General features: G+C 54.8%; 1 protein-coding gene across 1 annotated transcript; it reads right to left on the minus strand.

Moving 5' to 3' along the window:
• Positions 1 to 1,867: 1,867 nt before the first annotated feature.
• On the minus strand, positions 1,868 to 10,445 carry LRCOL1 (leucine rich colipase like 1). Its single transcript, XM_054444854.1, has 6 exons — positions 10,186 to 10,445; positions 5,855 to 5,963; positions 4,514 to 4,639; positions 4,266 to 4,391; positions 4,058 to 4,180; positions 1,868 to 2,118 (listed from the first exon to the last, which is right to left on the minus strand). The coding sequence occupies exons 2-6, from the start codon at positions 5,951 to 5,953 to the stop codon at positions 2,116 to 2,118; spliced, it is 477 nt and encodes a 158-aa protein (XP_054300829.1). The 5' UTR covers positions 5,954 to 5,963; positions 10,186 to 10,445; the 3' UTR covers positions 1,868 to 2,115.
• Positions 10,446 to 18,401: the final 7,956 nt, after the last annotated feature.

Genomic DNA, 18,401 nt, shown 5'->3' on the forward strand with positions numbered 1-18,401 from the left:
GAAAATAAGATCTTTTCACTGTACTGAGTCAAGACCTGTCTCCACTTGGCACAGCCCCCGTGCGCTTCTGGTATCTCTGCGGGAGGAGGAGCGCCAAGCAGCCGGGAGCTATCTGTGGGGAAGGTGAGTTGAGGAAGCTTTTCCCTGGTGTTGCTGGGCTCACCCCCGTGGGAATGGGCCTCGCGCCATGGCTCACTTCCATGGGGACGGCCCCTATTCCCTGGCTCACCCCCGTGAGAACGGCCCCCGAGCCTTGGCTCGCCCCCGCAGGGTCGGTCCCCACTCCCTGGCTCACCCCCGTGGGGTCGGCCCCCACTCCCTGGCTCACCCCCGTGGGGTTGGCCCCCACTCCCTGGCTCACCCCCGTGGGGTCAGCCCCCGAGCCCTGGCTGACCCCCATGGGGTCGGCCCCTGAGCCCTGGCTCACCCCCGTGGGGATGGCCCCCGAGCCCTGGCTCACCTCTGTGGGGATGGCCTGCAAACCCAAGCTCACCCACATAGGGATGGCCCCCGTGCTGGGCTCACCCACCTAACATCAACATGAAGGCAGGAGTCTGATGGTGTCTCTGACGTATTCTGCTGGCATTGGGCAATCCTGTTTGAAGATTCCGGATCTAGACACTGGGGCATGGGATGGCTTCAGACAGGTAGAGGTGTGCATGGAAAATTCAGTTCTCAGCAGCTTCTAATCAGGATGGAGGTTTGTTTTGACTTCTTATGGGAATCGCGTGATGGCGGCTGTGTCTGTCGCCCACACATGCCCAGGGAGGTTCACACCTGAGCAACTCATATCCATAGAAAACATGGCTCAACCCCATCCGTGGGAAGACTAAGTTGATTTTCCATTCTCCCATGGAAAATATTACCAAATTGCCGTTTTGTTAACGTGATCCAAGGCTGCGCAGTCAGGAACTTTGGGGTAAAAAACGTGCTGTGCGATTCTGTGCGTGATGCTGCCTGTGTGAGCTTGATTCTGTGCGTGATGCTGCCTGTGTGAGCTTCTGATTCTGTGCGTGATGCTGCCTGTGTGAGCTTCCTACACTCATGGTGTGCTGGGTCTTTCACCGTAAGTATGTTCAGTTTTAGGCCTAACGCTGTGTTCATAATGTCATATGCCTTTTCTTAAGGAAGTCGCCAAAACTATGTAACTTCAGGCTGTGCAGAGTTGACCGCAGCCAGGTGTTCCTGCCCCTGCAGGTCTCTCCCGGGGGAGCCTCAGATGGTCCGGCAGTCACAGAGATGGAGATTGTTTATAATTAGTTAGGAAAGGAAGACCCACGTGCCGGAGAAGGACTCGGGAACAAGACAAAAACAAATACACAGCGGCCCAGGCTGAAAACCGCAGGGATGGGGTGGGCTGGGGATGGAGGCAGTTCCAGGAACGTCAGGCAGATGGAATCAGAAACCAAACGAGGCAGAGAGACCCGCTCCCAGCCGTGCAGAGCTCAGTGCTGCCCTGGGGTGTCAGCGGCCTGAACCAGGGATCCCCCGAGGGGAGGGGAGGTGACCATGGAAGCTCAGCCAGGGCCCGGGGAAGGGGAAGGGGCCTGGGCTTGCGTCCCGGACGCGGGTGCCTATATGCTGAGGACTGCCCGTGCCAGGGACAGGGAGGGAGTGATTTTTACCTGCGGTGACCACACGGGCTTGCACCCCTTTATTTGACGCCCCTGCAATGGGGGGAGGTGACAGCAAACCCGATCCTCTGGCCCTGGCCTCGCCTCCCACAGCATGGCCTGTGCCTCCCCAGGCTTCCCAGGAGGCCACTCTGGCACAAACCCAGCAGATGCCACCTCTCTGTGACCTCCAGGTTTCCTTCAGATTTTATGCTTTTATTATTCGAAACACTGAAGGGGTGAGACACGGCTGCTCAGTCGGCCAGGAGCCTTTATTGATGTTTAACAATCACCTACACCCCAGTGCCTGGGATTTGTTCTCAGACACTTCGCGCCACCAGGCTGGTCACAGCCTTTCAGTTCCCACAGATTTTCAGAGCCCCGGAAACAGCAGCACAAACCGTAAGGGAAGCTTCCACTGGAATCAGCCCCAGCACAACGCGGTCCTGCGTGAACATCCCAGGGCCCAGGCCGGTCCCTCACGCCCAGGTTCGAGCTCACATCACTGAAGGAGAAGCCAAAGCTGCGGAAACGTGCAGGGACGCCCGAAGCTGAGGAAACGCGCGGAGGACAACCCCAAGCTGAGGAAACGCGCGGGGGACGGGCCCGAAGCTGCGGAAACGCGCGGGGGACGGGCCCGAAGCCGAGGAAACGCGGAGGGCGGGGACGGGCCCGAAGCTGAGGAAACGCGCGGAGGAAAACCCCAAGCTGAGGAAACGTGCGGGGGACGGGCCCGAAGCTGAGGAAACGTGCGGGGTGGGGGACAGGCCCGAAGCTGAGGAAACGCGGAGGGCGGGGACGGGCCCGAAGCTGAGGAAACGTGCGGGGTGGGGGGACGGGCCCGAAGCTGAGGAAATGCGCGGGGGACGGGCCCGAAGCTGGGGAAATGCGCGGGGGACGGCCCTGAAGCTGAGGAAACATGCGAGGTGGGGGAACGAAGCTGAGGAAATGCGCCGGGGCGGGCCCCGAAGCTGAGGAAACGTGCGAGGTGGGGGGATGGGCCCGAAGCTGAGGAAATGCGCGGGGGACGGCCCTGAAACTGAGGAAATGCGCGGGGGCGGGCCCGGAAGCTGAGGAAATGCGCGGGGGACGGCCCTGAAGCTGAGGAAATGCGCGGGGGACGGCCCGGAAGCTGAGGAAATGCGCGGGGGCGGGCCCGGAAACTGAGGAAATGCGCGGGGGCGGGCCCGGAAGCTGAGGAAATGCGCGGGGGCGGGCCCGGAAGCTGAGGAAATGCGCGGGGGCGGGCCCGGAAACTGAGGAAATGCGCGGGGGCGGGCCCGGAAGCTGAGGAAATGCGCGGGGGCGGGCCCGGAAGCTGAGGAAATGCGCGGGGGACGGGCCCGGAAGCTGAGGAAATGCGCGGGGGCGGGCCCGGAAGCTGAGGAAATGCGCGGGGGCGGGCCCGGAAGCTGAGGAAATGCGCGGGGGCGGGCCTGGAAGCTGAGGAAATGCGCGGGGGACGGCCCTGAAGCTGAGGAAATGCGCGGGGGACGGCCCCGGAAGCTGAGGAAATGCGCGGGGGACGGCCCTGAAGCTGAGGAAAAGTGCGAGCGGGGAGGATGGGCCCAAAGCTGAGGAAACGCGCGGGGGACGGGCCTCGAAGCGGCCGCGGAAGGAGGACGTGAACCCGGGGCCACAGCGTCTCCCGGCACCAGCCTCGTGGGGGTCGGGACGGCACCCGGAGGCCCACGCCCACGCTCAGCTCCCCAGGGGGATGCCCCCGAGCAGCGCCAGGCACCCGGAGCTGCTCCCAGCGCCCACGAGGGGGCCTGGTGGTACCCGAGGGCTGCGAACAAACTTCACCTCTGGGTGCCAGGACCCTTTCACCCCAGATGGGAGCTCTGGGCTCCAGCACACGCACACTTGCGCCCCCACAGCGTTTCCGCCGCTGGCGACCTGGCCCCCTCCCCTGACCCCTGCGCCGCCGGGCCCTGCCCCTGACCCCGGGGCTCAGCAGAGTCGGAGCCTGCACCGCACGGCTTACCCCATGGATTTCCTGTCAGGGAAAGCCGCGGCGGAGGTCGGGGCAGGGAGGGGAGAAGCCAGGATCCTCCTCCTCCAGGGCTGGTGAGGCTGTTCCCTCTCCGGCCTGAAGACGTCCAACCCCAGCTCCCACGGGGGATGGTCGTGGGGCCCCCTCCCCGCGGCCCCGCAGGCTCTGACGGTCTCTGACCGGGCACCCGTGCCCTGCGGGGCCTGGTGGGCTCAGTGCCAGCCCAGGAGCCTTCTCTGCGGCCGCCACTTTATGAGATGGGCGGTGAAGCGCCCGCCTCTCCCAGCGGGGGTGCGGGGGTGCGGGGGTGCCCGGGTGCTCTGCCCGCCCGTGGGTTCAGAGCCCACCTCTCACAGCCGCGGTCCCGGCCCAGTTGCTGGGTTTCTGTGTGACTTCCCTGTTGCGGCCAAGGGAGGGCCTGGAGGCTGAGCCCCCGCCCGGGACTCACCAGGGGCAGGCACTGGGCCAGGATCCCGGTACGGGGCATGCAGCGGAAGGGGCTGTGCTCTCTCAGCTGGATGCAGCACTGGCTGTTACACTCCCGATGGCTGCTGCAGAAGTCGCCGTTGGGCTGAGGAGGCAGCCCGGCAGCGGTCGTGGAGAGGGGCCGTCTCCGGCTACCCCTGCTCCATCTGCCCCGGGTGCCCGCAGCTCACCTTGCGCCAGGGCACACACTGCAGGAAGACGGTTTGGGGCGTGCACAACTCCTGCGGGCTGTTGTTGTTGCGGACGCAGCAGCTGCTCTGGCACTCTGAGTCGTGCGAGCATCTGTACCCATTGGGCTATGGGACAGGAGATGCGTCATCCCTGCACCCACCATCCACTCCCTGGCCCTTCAGGGGCAGGTAGGAGGGTGCCACAGGCAGTCTCGCTCCTCCACCCCCGCCCCCCGCGCGCACCTCACCTTCCTCCAGGGCAGGCACTGCAGGAAGATGGTCTTAGGGGTGCAGAGCGTGTGTGGGTCCAGGCTGTTGATGGTACAGCAGTTGCTCTGGCACTCCTCGTGGCTCCCGCATGGCTCCCCGATGCCCTGAAACGCCACTCACCAGCTCGCTCACCTGTTCCTGGGCAGGGCCTGCAGACTCAGCACTCAGGAAAGGCCTGCCCTCTCCTTGGCTCCCCTGTGTCACCATCCTTCAAACTTGGGTTCCCTGAGAAGTTTCTGGAACAAACCCAGACTGCCGTGGTTCTGGCAGGTCAGTGCTGGGGACCCGGGGCTGAGAAAGGGAATGTCTACTGTGAGCCACGCAGAAGAGGGTAAACCAAGGCACTGAGGGCAAGGATGCAGCAGCAGAGCATGGGCGAAGCTCTCAGGCCGGCCCAGTGCCTGGCATTTTACAGGAGAAGAAACAGGCTCAGGGAAGGCGAGCAAGGCGCCCAGCAGAGGCGAGCTGAGAGCCAGGCCTGCCCCTCGCACCACAGTTTGTAGCCACCCCCCACCCACACACACAAGGCGCCGCCATGTGCGCGACCTCTGGTTTTGTTTGCTCGGAGTGTTGTGGATGAGGCTATGTCTATTGGTGTTACTGCATTCCACCTAAAACTGAGAGAATTTTAAGATAACAATAGTAATCCCATTGCATGTTAACATAAATAACTTTTTATTAAAAGCGGGTATATTTTCTGGCCGGGCACGGTGGCTCATGCCTGTAATCCCGGCACTTCGGGAGGCCAAGGCCAGTGGATTGAGGTCAGGAGTTTGAGAACAGCCTTGTCAACATGGTGAAACCCCATCTCTACTAAAATTGCAAAATGTAGCCAGCCGTGGTGGTGTGCACCTGTAATCCCAGCTACTCGGGAGGCAGAGGCAGGAGAACCGCCCGAACCCAGAAGGTGAAGGTTACAGTGAGCTGAGATCGCGCCACTGCACTCCAGCCTGGGCGACAGAGCCAGGCTTCATCTCTCTCTCTCACACACACACACAATTTAAAAAGTAATAAAAAAGAAAAATGGGTATATTTTCAAAAACAAAAGTGCGCACTGGTGCAGCTCCCACGTGGCCCCGCTTTTTCCTGCCCGGTTTACGGTGACCGCGGTCCAGGGCTGCTCCTGCTGCTGGGGTTGCCGTCCCATAGCCTCAAGTGTGCTTGGGCAGCACAGCTGGGCGTGCGGCCAGGAGAGCCAGTGGCCTCAGGGAGGGTTTCATCCAGGAAGGCACTTTGTGTCCCTTTGAGAGCCTCCTGACAGAAAGTGGCAGCCCCCGCAGGTGGGGCCTGCAGGGGCCTCAGGGGCGCCCGGCACCCACCTTATGGGACACGTTCAACTTCTTCTTATGCGGCCCATGCCCTGCCATGGCCCCCAGCAGCGGCAGCAGCAGCAGCAGCGTCCACCCCGGGCCGGCCATCAGGCGCGTCCTGCGGAGACCCAGGGTTCTGTGGGAGTGTGTCCACGCCAACCTTGTCCTGCCTGGCGCCTGATGCTGGCCTCCCCACTCCTTTCCCGTCCCTTCCTGCTCCTTTCTCTTGCAAGACAGACTTTTAAAAACTTAATGGACTTTATTTTCTAGAGCAGTTTTAGGCATACAAAAAAAGTGCAGAAAATATAATTCTCATATGCCACCTTCTTTCCCCTGCCTCAGTTTCCCCTATTATAAACATGCTGCACTCATGTGACACATCTGTCCGCCATTGATAGACCCACAGGGATGTGCCATCATCACCCGGAGTCCACAGCTCAGGCGGTGTGTGCCTGCTGTGGGTTTGGGTGAGTGCGTTCTCACAGAGCTGCCATTTCAGTATCCTGCAGAGCAGATCCGATGCCCTAAAAATCCCTGTGCCCCGTCTATTCGCTCCTCCATCCCCAGCTGCTGACAGCCACCGAGCTTTTCACTGTCTCCTTGGTTTTGCCTTGTCAAGAATCCCGTTTGGTTGGAATCGGTCTGTAGCCTTTTCGGGTTGGCTTATTTCACTGAGTAAAGTGCAATTTAAGGTTCCTCCGTGGCTTTTCGTGGCATAATGACTCATTTCTTTTTAGCACTGCATGGAAAATGGATTTTTTTTTAACACATCGAGGCAAAACGTGAAAAATGGATTTTGAAGAAGCCTTTTCCCAGGGGAAAATTGTTCCCCTGATGAATTTGAACGTGAGCACCTGCTGTGAGCAGAAGCGGGAGCCTTAGCCTGGGGTCTCTCCTGGAGGGGCCCTTGCTGCCCAGCCCCGCAGCAGCGTGGGCGTCAGACGAAGCGGCGGCCTTGCCCTGCGTGTGGTCAGCGGCCAAGCTGTGCTCATTGTGAGCCCCACGCCCAGACGGCGCTGCCCCCACCACAGCGACCGGCCCAGGACAGGGTGGACGACAGGAACCCTTCCTCGGGAGTCTTCCAGCCGGGCCCAGGCGGAGACGTCATTAGGAGAGTCTCTCTTTTCCTCCCGGGTTCCAAAGCCATACGGGAAAACCCAGTAGACTCCACAAATCATGAAAAGTGACAGGAGAGGCCAGACCAAGATCAACACAAAATTCAAAACGATTTCTCCACACTGGCCATAAATAACCAGAAAATAGAAAATGAACACCACGCATGACAACAAGATAAACCATTCGTTATGTAAGATGAAGGGCGAATATGAAGTCCACACAAAGAAAGTCCACCCTTGGCCTCCCCCTCGGCTCCCTCACCCCGTGCTGTGACTCCACATATCACTCGGGGCTGCGCTGGGGCCAGGGGGCTGGGCAGGGTCTCCCTGTCTCTGTCTCTCCCTGTCTCTCTGTCTCTGCCTCTGTCTCTCCCTCTGTCTCTCTCTCTCTGTCTCTCCCTCTGTTTCTCTGTCTCTCCCTCTCTCTGTCTCTGTCTGTCTCTGTCTTTCTCTGCCTCTCTGTCTCTCTCTGTCTCTCCCTCTGTCTCTCCCTCTCTCTGTCTCTTTCTGTCTCTGTCTTTCTCTGCCTCTCTGTCTCTCCCTCTTTCTCTGTCTCTCCCTCTCTCTGTCTCTTTCTGCTTCTGTCTCTGTCTCTCCCTCTGTCTCTCTCTCTGTCTCTCCCTCTCTGTGTCTCTTTCTGTCTCTGTCTCTCTTTCTCTCTCTGTCTCTCCCTCTCTCTGTCTCTTTCTGTCTCTCTGTCTCTTTCTGTCTCTCTGTCTCTCCCTCTCTCTGTCTCTGTCTCTGTCTATCCCTCTCTGTGTCTCTCTTTCTCTCTCTGTCTCTCCCTCTCTCTGTCTCTTTCTGTCTCTCTGTCTCTCCCTCTCTCTGTCTCTGTCTCTCCCTCTCTGTCTCTGTCTCTCTCTGTCTCTGTCTCTATCTCTCCCTCTCTCTGTCTCTCTCTGTCTCTCCGTCTCCCTCTCTCTGTCTCTCTCTGTCTCTGTCTCTTGAATCCCCTTGGTTATTATTTTTCTTAAATTCCTCACATTATCTCGCATGCATTCAGGGGAAGGGTGGAGCTCTGGCCACAACCTATAGCCGTCTGCTGGGGAAGCCACAGCAGATCAGGACTCAGTCAGTGACCCCACTCCCCACTCAGGACCAGCCAGAGGAACCCAAATATGGATGCCCACCTCCCCCATGCCCATTGCAGGGGCAGCCGAGCCCCGGCAGTGGCCTCCCCACATGAGCAGTCCCGGCACCCACACCTCTGCCTGCAGCTGGGCAGCCTCCCCGCTCCCTGCACTCCCTCCTGTCTTCCCTGCCGCTGCGTGAGCACCACGAGGTCAGGAACTGATTTTACCTCCCTCACAGGAAGTCAAAGGTCAAGGGTCTTAGATGCCCCTCGCACCTGATCCTGGAGCCCTGACCCCAGACAAATGAGTCATGTCAACACTTTCCAAGATGAATGGCCACATCCCCAGCCATCGGGCAAACTTAGTAAGCCCTGTTTCCAATCATATCAAGCCTGTTCAATATAACTTTGTTTAGAGATGGGGCCTTGCTCTGTTGCCCAGGCTGGAGTGCAGTGGCACAATCGCAGCTCACCGTAGACTCAACCTCCTGGGCTCAAGTGATCCTCCCAGCTCAGCCTCCCGAGTAGCTGGAATGACAGGTGTGAGCCACTGTGCCCGTTTTAAATATAATTTTTAATGTAACTACATAAAAGCTAAATTGAATCACAACTAGAACTTTTTTAAATTTCAAGTTTGCAGTATCTTTCCTGTACTTGGAACCAGGAAAAATTTTTTTCTGGTCTCAAACCTTTTCGTAGGCCCTTGCAAAGTTCACAGGCCTCGTTTCCAAATGGAGCACGATGTGCCTGACAGATCAAAGGGCCCTGCTCAGCCCAGGAACAGGCAGCTGCCTGTGCTCGGAAAGTCCGGTGTCTAACAGGTCACAGGTCACACCGTTCACAGCAGCGTTTTTCACGACGGCCAGAGGGTGAACGAATGTGTTACATGACCCCTGCCCCGAATGTGATATGTACGCGCAATGGGATGTCAGTGACCCCAGAAATGGAAGGCAGCTCGGACCCAGGGGCCACACAGTCACCCTGAGGACCTGATGCTGAGGGAACGAGCCCCTCTCAGAAGCGCAAATACCATTTGATCCCATGTGTGAGGTCCCCAGAGTCGTCAAACCCACAGAGACAGACAGTACGATGGTGGTGCCCAGGGCAGGTGGAGGTGGGGGTTGGTGTTTAATGGGGCCAGTTGATATTTGGGAAGATGTAAAGCTCTGCAGATGGATGGCAGTGATGGCTGCACAGCAACGTGAACGTGCTTCATGCCACTGAACTGTGCACTTAAAAATCATTAACATGGCCCGGGAATGGGGTGGCTCACGCCTATAATCCCAGCACTTTGGGAGGCCAAGGTGGGCGATTACCTGAGGTCAGGAGTTCAAAACCAGCCTGACCAACATGGTGAAACTCTACTAAAAACACAAAATTAGCTGGGTGTGGTGGCGCATCCCTGTAGTCCCAGCTACTTAGGAGGCTGAGGCAGGAGAATCGCTTGAACCCTGGAGGCAAAGGTTGCAGTGAGCCGAGATCATGCCACTACACTCCAGCCTAGGCAACAGAGTGGGACTCCATCTCAAAAAAAAAATTGTTAAAATGGTCAACTTTATGTTAAAGGTATTTTACCACAATAAAAGCAAAGGTCACAGGCAGACCTCATGAGTGCCCTGGAGGTGCTGTTGCCCCTGGGATGGAAGCTCGTTATTTTCAAATGTTCTATATATGGGGGTCTCTATTCCGGGACATTTGCTTAAAAATCTCTCGGATCAGACACTTCTTCAGTTTTGCCTACAATTATCAATATCTAGTTTGTTTCCATAGTAGTTCAATCAGCTAAGTAAAAAGCTTGATGCTAAATCTTGTCAAAGACATTACAAATCTCCATAGATCATCTGTGAAACCACAGCTTTCAGGTTTTGAGCATAAGACCCTGGGGCTGGTGCTATAACCCCTGCCCAGACTCTTCTGAGTTTCGGGGGCCCAGCAGGGCCAGGCCGGGCACCTGGCAGGTGGGGTCATCCCCACAGGGCACCCCGACCGAGGGCAGAGCTGGCTCCGCTGCAGGGTTGATCCTGGGCTCTGGGGCATGCACGCGTCCTGTTGACACCCAGAGAACAGGACGTGCGAGTGACTTGTGAGTTGGGCCTCCCTTGCTGAAAACTTCCCTGGTGTCTGACAGCTGCGTGGACATTCAGCAGCCCTACCTTTTACCGTCAGGCTCCAGCGGCCCCTCTGTGTAGAGGTGAGACAGGCCAGGCTGCAGCTTCTAGACGAGACGCCCGAAAGCAGAGAAATACCCAGAGCAGGGACCCGGCAGCCTGGCAGCACGCTGGGCACAGTCGCAGCCCCACCTCTTCCTTCTCCTTCTTGTTCCCTCCTTCAGTCCCAGGAGAAAAATGCTCATCTCCCCACATGAGAGGTTCAGTGTAGGCATCTGGACAGGGGCCAGTTCCACACTGCTACTGACTCCGGACCACAAAGAAGCTGGAAGCAGCAGCTCCGCCTCTGCAGCCAATTGCTGGGACAGTCAGAGCTTGATTTCTCTGTGTTCTGCCCCCACTTCCAACTCAGGACCAACCAGAGGAGGCCAAACATGTCCTCTCACCAACCGCCGAACACCTCACTGTCCATCAGCCGCCTCTGCCTTCCCACAGCACCACCACCACCCTAAGTGGGCGGACTTGTGCCCTGCCCCCTGCCTGCTGATCTCAGGGTGGGGCGCTCCCAAGCTCCGAACTCAGAGCCTGGGCTTGCTGTCGTCTGGGTGGTGTTTATTTATCTCCACATGCATCTGCTTATGCAGTACATGTGTATGGGCTGTTTACTCATTATTTATTTGTGATCGACCATGTGCCAGGTGCCGTGGCAGGCTCAGCGGGGGAGCAGGCTGTGCCCCGGTGTCAACTTGGTGCTCTCGGTCCAGTGTGAGAGCTGGGCCTGGCAACAAACACACTGCGCAGAGAGTGGTGGGCGTCGTTAGGGGCACGACGGAGGTGCCAGGGGGACACCACGCAGCAGGGATGTCAGGGAGACTTCACAGAGACACCTGCACAACACCTGCTGCCAGGAGCACAGCCCAGTGGGGATGGTAGAGCAAGGAGAGCGCCGGGCACGGGGGGGAGGGGCGGGGCATGGCCCAGTGTCTGGGGAGCTGAGGCGGGGAGGGTGGGGAGGGCAGCGACAGCCCAGGGGGACACTAGAGAGGGTGGGGAGGAGCCAGCCCTGGAGCTCGAGTGCCAGCCATGCTGCCCTTTTGAATGCTGAGACCATTAAAGGGGTCTCGGGTGAGAACTACAGGCAGGATGTGGAAGCTCCTGGGTGCGTGGTGGCCTCTGTAACGGGCAGGGAGAGGCTGGAAGCGAGAGGACCCATGCGATAGCATGCACGCACGGCCAGAGGGGATAGGAGGCTGAGTCAGGCAGGGCTGGGGGGACAAGGAGCAGAGAGAGAGGCAGGGAAGAGCAGTGGGGACGCTGAGGGGTGTGACTGGGGAGTCAGGGTGGGAATTCAGAGTGAGCCCTGGCCTCTGGCGACAGGAACGAGGGGTACATGTACCCAGCCTAATGCAGCACCTGCACTGTCTACCACCAGAAAACAAAGCACCCAAAACTCAGTAGCCCAAAAACATGACTTGTGATGGTCGCTCCGTCTTTGGGTTGACTGTGCTCAGCTGGGCGGTTCTCACACATGTTGCTCAGGCATCAGCTTTCAGGTAGCAGCTAGGCTGCCGAAAATTATCTGAAGACGCAACGGGGCTGTGTCCAAGATGGCTCCTTCACTCCTGCATCTGGTGGCTGGAGGGAGTGATGAGCTGGGAGCCCATCAACTCTTCTCTTCACATGGCCCCCGTGAGGCTCGCAGGGGCTTCCTCAAAACATGGCAGCCCCAGGGTGGCTAGCGCCTTCCCCAGAGCAAGAGCCCCAGGAGGATCTGCAAGGCTTCTTCTGACCTACCCAGAGGTCACACAACATCACCTCAACCGCATTCTATTGGCCAAAAGTGAGTCCCAGAGACAGCTCAGGATCCATGTGGGAGGAAATAAATGAAGAACTACCTAAGCCAGGGCTGTGTGCCCCAGTGGTCAGTAGAAGCCAAAGAGTGAGCAAGCATCCTCACCCAGGAGAAGCATGTAGGGCAGGAGGCAAGGTGAGGCAGGGTGGGATGGGGAGGGGAGGGGAGGGGAGCAAGCTTTTTGGAGTGATGAAAATATCCTAAATTTACATCATGGTGGAGTTTGCACAATCTTGTAATTATACTAATAACAATGAAGGTACACTTTAAATGGGTGAATTGTATAATATGTGAATTATATCTCAGACATGTTATAAACTTTTTTTAGAGAGAAAGGCTTTAAACAAATAAAAATAAATCTGTTAGTGTATAGAAAATGTCCAGAACAGGCAAATCCATAGAAACAGAAAGTAGATAAGTGGGAAACAACCTAAATGCCCGTTGATGGATGAATGATGGATAAAGTGTGGTGTGTCCAGGCAACATAATACTGTTCAGCCTTAAAAGAGAAGAGACTGCTGCCATATGCTACAACATGGGTGCCCCTTGAGGGCAGTATGCAGTGAGACAGGCCAGGCACAGAAACACAAATGCTACATGATTCCACTTGCCTGAAGAATCTAAAATAATTAAACTTGGCCAGGCGCGGCGGCTCACACCTGTCATTCCAACACTTTGGGAGGCTGGGGAGGGTGGATTGCTTGAGTCCAGGAGTTCAAGACATGGGAAACCCTGTCTCTACAAAACATACAAAAATAAGAAATTAGCTGGGTGTGGTGGTGCATGCCTGTAGTCCCAGCCACTTGGGAGGCTGAGATGGGAGGATTGCCTGAATCCAGGAAGCGGAGGTTGCAGTGAGCAAAGATGGTACCATTGTACTCTAGTCTAGGTGACAGAGTGAGACCCTGTCTCAAAAAAAAAAAAAAAAGAAAGAAAGAAAATATAACTGATTTTTATATATTTATGTTGTATCCTGAAACCTCTCTGAACTTAATAGCTCTAACAGTTTCCAGTGGATTCCTTAGGGTTTCCCTTATACAGTATCATACCATCTGCATATAGAGATGATCTTACTTCTTTTGCAGTTTTTCTCAATTTATTACCTACTTGTTATAACTAGAATTTCAGCATAACATTGAATAGAAGTGGCAAGAGAGGACACTTTTGTCTTCCTCTTGAGTGCAGGGGAAAAGCATTTATTCTCTTCACCATTCAAAATTATGTCAACCAGGCCAGGTGGGGTGGCTCAAACCTGTAATCCCAGCAGGGGCCAAGAGCCCTCTTTTAAGAGCCTTTAAGAAAGACCATGCTGGCTGGGCGCGGTGGCTCAGGCCTGTAATCCCAGCACTTTGGGAGGCCGAAGGGGGTGGATCACCTGAGATCTGGAGTTCGAGACCAGCCTGACCAACATGGAGAAACCCTGTCTCTACTAAAAATACAAAATTAGCCGGGCATAGTGGTGCATGCCTGTAATCCCAGCTACTTGGGGGGCTGAGGCAGAATAGCTTGAACCTCGGAGGTGGAGGTTGCGGTGAGCCAAGATCACACCATTTTACTCCACCCTGGGCAACAAGAGCGAAACTCTGTCTCAAAAAAAAAAAAAAAATTATGTCCACTGGCACAGTGGCTCACACCTGTAATCCCAGCACTTTGGGAGAGCAAGGTGGGAGGATCGCTTGAGCCCAGGAGTTTGAGACCAGCATGGGTAACATAGGGAGACCCCATCTCTACCAAAAAATAAATAAAAAATTAGCCAGGCATGGTGTCTTACGCCTGGAGTCTCAGCTACTCAGGAGGCTGAGGCAAGAGTACCACTTGAACCCAGGAGGTGGAGGTTGCAGTGAGCCAAGATTGCACACCGCACTCCAGCCTGGGTGACAGAGTCAAATACTATCTCAAAAAAAAAAGAATTATGTTGTCACTTGAGCACAGTTGCTCATGCCTGTAATCCCAGAACTTTTGGAGGCCAAGGCAAGATCACTTGAGCCCAGGAGTTCGAGACCAGGCTGATGGTTAACACAATGAGACCCTGTCTCTACAGAAAATGGAAAAAGTAGCCTAGCATGGTGGCACGTGCCTGTGGTCCCAACTACTCAGGAGGCTGAGGTGGGAGGGTCACTTGAGCCCAGAGGTCAAGGCTGCAGTGAGCTAGGATTGCACCACTGCACTCCAGCCTGGGCAACAGAGTGAGATCCTACCTCAAAAAAATTATGAAAAAAATTATGTTGTCAAACATAGAAGCGGAGAGTAGAATGGTGGTTGCCAGAGGCTGCAGAGAGGGTAAAAGGGAGTTGCTCCTGAACAGGTATAAAGTTTCAGTTTCAGTTATGCAAAATGAGTATGTTCTAGGTCTGCTATACAACATCGTGCCTGTAGTTAACAATACTGTATTGTTCAATTAAAATTTTGTTAAAAGGGTGGGTCTCATGTTAAATGTTTTATTACAATACAAAATAAATTTTAGGAAGAAAGTTGTTAACTGGGTTTTTTTTTTTTTTTTTTTGCAGATATCCTTTAACAGATCTAAAGCTGTGTGATTTCTAGTAAGTGTTTTTGTTGAACACGAACATTCTCATCCACCTTTCAGAGCGTGGCTTCCACCCGTCTAAATCCCTGGGAGTGAACTCATGGAGTTCTGGAGAGAAAAAAAATCCTGGGAGGTCAGGTTGGCCACAAAGCCCAAGATGTTCCCCAATTTACGAATTAGTTTAGAATTCCACACAACCAGCACCTCACTACCACCAAGAATTCTAATGGAAACTTTCTTCAGTGAAAACTAACTTATCTTCATCTGTTTCAAGGCTGGTGCTAATTTTGGTTGTTGACTGCTTTGGCCTCTGATTATGGGAGGTATCCTGGGTGGGAACTGTCAGGGGAAGCTACTTGGAAGGCAGGACTGAGCCAGACCAAATTGGAAGATTCAAACCAGTGAAGTGGCCCAACACAGCGGATTCTCCACAGACCCAGCAGAGGCTCTCGGGGGCTGGAAAAGGGCGCCACCTGGTGGCATCTGAGCAGAAGTCAGTGACACGTTTTCACCTACATGTCAGTACAGCTCCCGAAGCAGGTCCAGCGGAAAAGCTCCGGTATGAAGTCCCTTTACAGTGTGCTGTGAGGGTGTGTAACCACAGTTAATGGAAAGGGACCTCACTGGACTCAATCCAGTGACATCACACATGCCGTGTCTCCCACCCACAGAGAGAACCCCCAGGTCTTGAGTATGTGATGCCTGGAGCCTCATCTACCTTCTGAAGGCATCGTTCAGGCACGCTTTACATATGAGCAGTGTTTGGATTATTAATTAGAAAGGTCAGAACACAGTTTCAGCGGGTATAGGAAAGTGATAGCAGCGGTGTCTGGAACATAAAGGAGAGTGTGTGTGTCCACTCTTCCTAGGGACACAGGGACGGGGACACTCCCCACTCTCCCCGGGACACGGGAATGCTCTCCACTCTCCCCTGGGACACAGGGATGGGAACACTCTTTCCTGGGACATATGGGGATGCTCCCCACTCTCCCCCGGGACACACGGGGACACTGTCCACTCTCCCCCGGGACACACGGGGACACTCTCCACTCTTCCCCGGGACACACGGGGACTCTCTCCACTCTTCCCTGGGACACATGGGGACACTCTCCAGTCTCCCCTGGGACACATGGGGACGCTGTCCACTCTCCCCTGGGAGTTCCAGGGTGACCCTCATCGTGAAGAATGACAGGGATGGATGTAGTTTCCTGGCTTTTGACATTGACCCCCAAACCCAACTACCACTCTGGGTTTTTCCTAGCGTGTAAGCCTTAGCTGATGCCATCCACACATTATGGTCCTGTGGATTTTCCTGTAACGAAAAGGAAAAGATTCAGACAGCAGGAAATAAGGGGCCCAGGGGGAGGCTAAGGCTGTCATGATCGCGGAGAAGTCTCAACCCATGATCTCGGAAAAGCTGTCCACATTTAGGATCCCATCTGCTTCTGGGGAAAACTTCCCTGGTTAGCTTTACCTTAAGGTCTCCAAAAGGTGTACAGTTCCAAGAATCTGGAGAGGTCTTTTTGAGTTTGGGGTTAGCCTATTTTTCTAAAATGTGCACAAGTTCTGGGTCCATAGTTCTTACACACATAATTAGCAAGAGTCCCAGAAGGTGGCATGCAGACTCCTTGGATTCAGACAAACCCGAACCAAAAGGGACCTACTTGAGGCCTCTAACTGGATACAATGGAGTTAAGTTTTGGATCCAATTCAATCCTGGACCCATTCCAGTCTAAGAATTGCTCAAGGCCGGGCGCAGTGGCTCATGCCTCTAATCTCAGCACTTTGGGAGGCCGAGGCAGGTGGATTGCCTGAGCTCAGGAGTTTGAGACCAGCCTGAGCAACACAGTGAAACCCCGTCTCTACTAAAATACAAAAAAATTAGCCGGGCACGGTGGCATGTGCCTGTAATCCCAGCTACTTGGGAGGCTGAGACAGGAGAATTGCTTGAATCTGGGAGGCGGAGGTTGCAGTGAGCTGAGATCATGCCACTGCACTCCAGCCTGGGCAACAGAGTGAGACTCCATCTCAAAAAAAAAAAAAAAAAAAAGAATTGCTCAAAGTAGAGGGCTCAAAACACATGCTCATAGAACACAAATCCAGCAGAGAGAACTCACCTATGATTCTAGATGCTTTGGGAGATCAGCAGGCACACAGGCCCTACTGAGCATTCAGTGCTCCTAGGGGGTGGCTGGAGGTCTACTTCAGATCCCACTTCTGACACCAGACTGTTAAAACAAAAACTTTGGACAAATTAGTGTGTGTGTGTGTGTGTGTGTGACGGAGTCTCGCTCTGTCATGCAGGCTGGAGTGCAGTGGTGCAATCTTGGTTCACTGCAACCTCCACCTCCCAGATTCCAGTGATTCTCCTGCCTCAGCCTCCCAAGTAGCTGGGATTACAGACACCACAATACTGGGCTAACTTGTGTTTTTAGTGGAGACGAGGTTTCGCCATGTTGGCCAGGCTGGTCTCGAACCCCTGATCTCAAGTGATCCACCCACGTTGGCCTCCCAAAGTGCTGGGATTACAGGTATGAGCCACTGCGCCCAGCCAACAGAGTTTAATTGAGCAAAACACAACTCATGAATTGGGCAGCACTCAGAACCAATGGGGGAGATTCGAGAGCTCCACTCTGTAATGTGGGCAGGGAATTTTTATAGATAGAACACAGAAGTGAGATAAAAAAAAAATCACAATTAGCTTGATTTTGTTACGGCTTGAGATGTTTGCCTTATATGGACATGATCAGATCAGTTAGCAGCCTGTGATTTGTTGAGACTCAGCTATTTGTTCCAAAATATACTCATAGGTTAAGCTTTTAGCTTGTTTCTGTGGTACATTAGGTTGCAGTTTGTTGTTACCTAGAAACTCAAGGCACAGAGGCAGCCTGTTAATTGAGTTAATTTAACAGTTCAAACAAATATTTATGCACCAGTGTTTATAACAGCACTATTCACAGAGTTAGTTTGAAAGCAATCTAAATTCCTTCTTTGTATAGCCTAGACATTTCTCCTGGCCATAAGAAGGAGTGATGCCCTGACACATGCTACAATGTGGATGAACCTTGAAAACATGCTCAGTGAATGAAGCCAGACAGAAAAGGCATTAACCCAGATATATGAAATATCCAGAACAGGCAAGTCCATTCATTGAGACAGAAAAGCGACCTGCGGTTGCCAGGGCATGAGAGGAGTGTGGAATGGGTCTGCTTAATGGATGGGAGTTTTATTTTGGGGTGGGGAAAGTGTTTGGGGACGAAATAGAGGTGGTGGTGGTTGCACAATGTTGTGAATGTCACTGAATTGTTTACTTTAGTTAATTACACGCTATGCTGATTTTATCACAATAAACTATTTTAAAATTATTTTGTGAAAAACTGTGATGCTTGGGATTTGCTTCAAAATAATGTGGGTGGGATGGAGGTTCGAAAAGTTACCAAAAAAAAACAAAAAAAAAAAAGAAAGAAAACTCCGGCTTGCAAAGAAGAAAACGGATCGGCCGTGGATCCCTCTCCAGCTCGAGGGCTGGAGCTGCGGCGGAGGCAGGAGCTGGAAGCGAGGGGTCTGCTGGCAAAGGCGGGAGTGCAGGTTCCGCTCGAAGCCCCGGCAGCCGCGGCAGGAACCGGCCTGGACGGGGTGGGGGGCGCCGCGGAGGCCGGCGGGACTTCCCATGTCTTTCTCCTCGAGCTCGGAAAAAGTTCCCACCCGGGGAATCCCGACCCTCCAACTTCGAGACCGCCGGTTCCGCGCTCGGCCCCCACCTGGACCGAGAGCTGGGGCTGGGCTGCCGCGCCCCCGGCTCTGTCCCCGCGAGGCCCCGCTCCCAGCCCCACCTAGGACACCAGGGACTCCCGGGACACCTGCGGGGCGGGGCCGGGGCGA

Source organism: Pongo pygmaeus, chromosome 10 (assembly GCF_028885625.2).
Source record: "Pongo pygmaeus isolate AG05252 chromosome 10, NHGRI_mPonPyg2-v2.0_pri, whole genome shotgun sequence".
NCBI classification, from domain to species: Eukaryota; Metazoa; Chordata; class Mammalia; order Primates; family Hominidae; genus Pongo; species Pongo pygmaeus.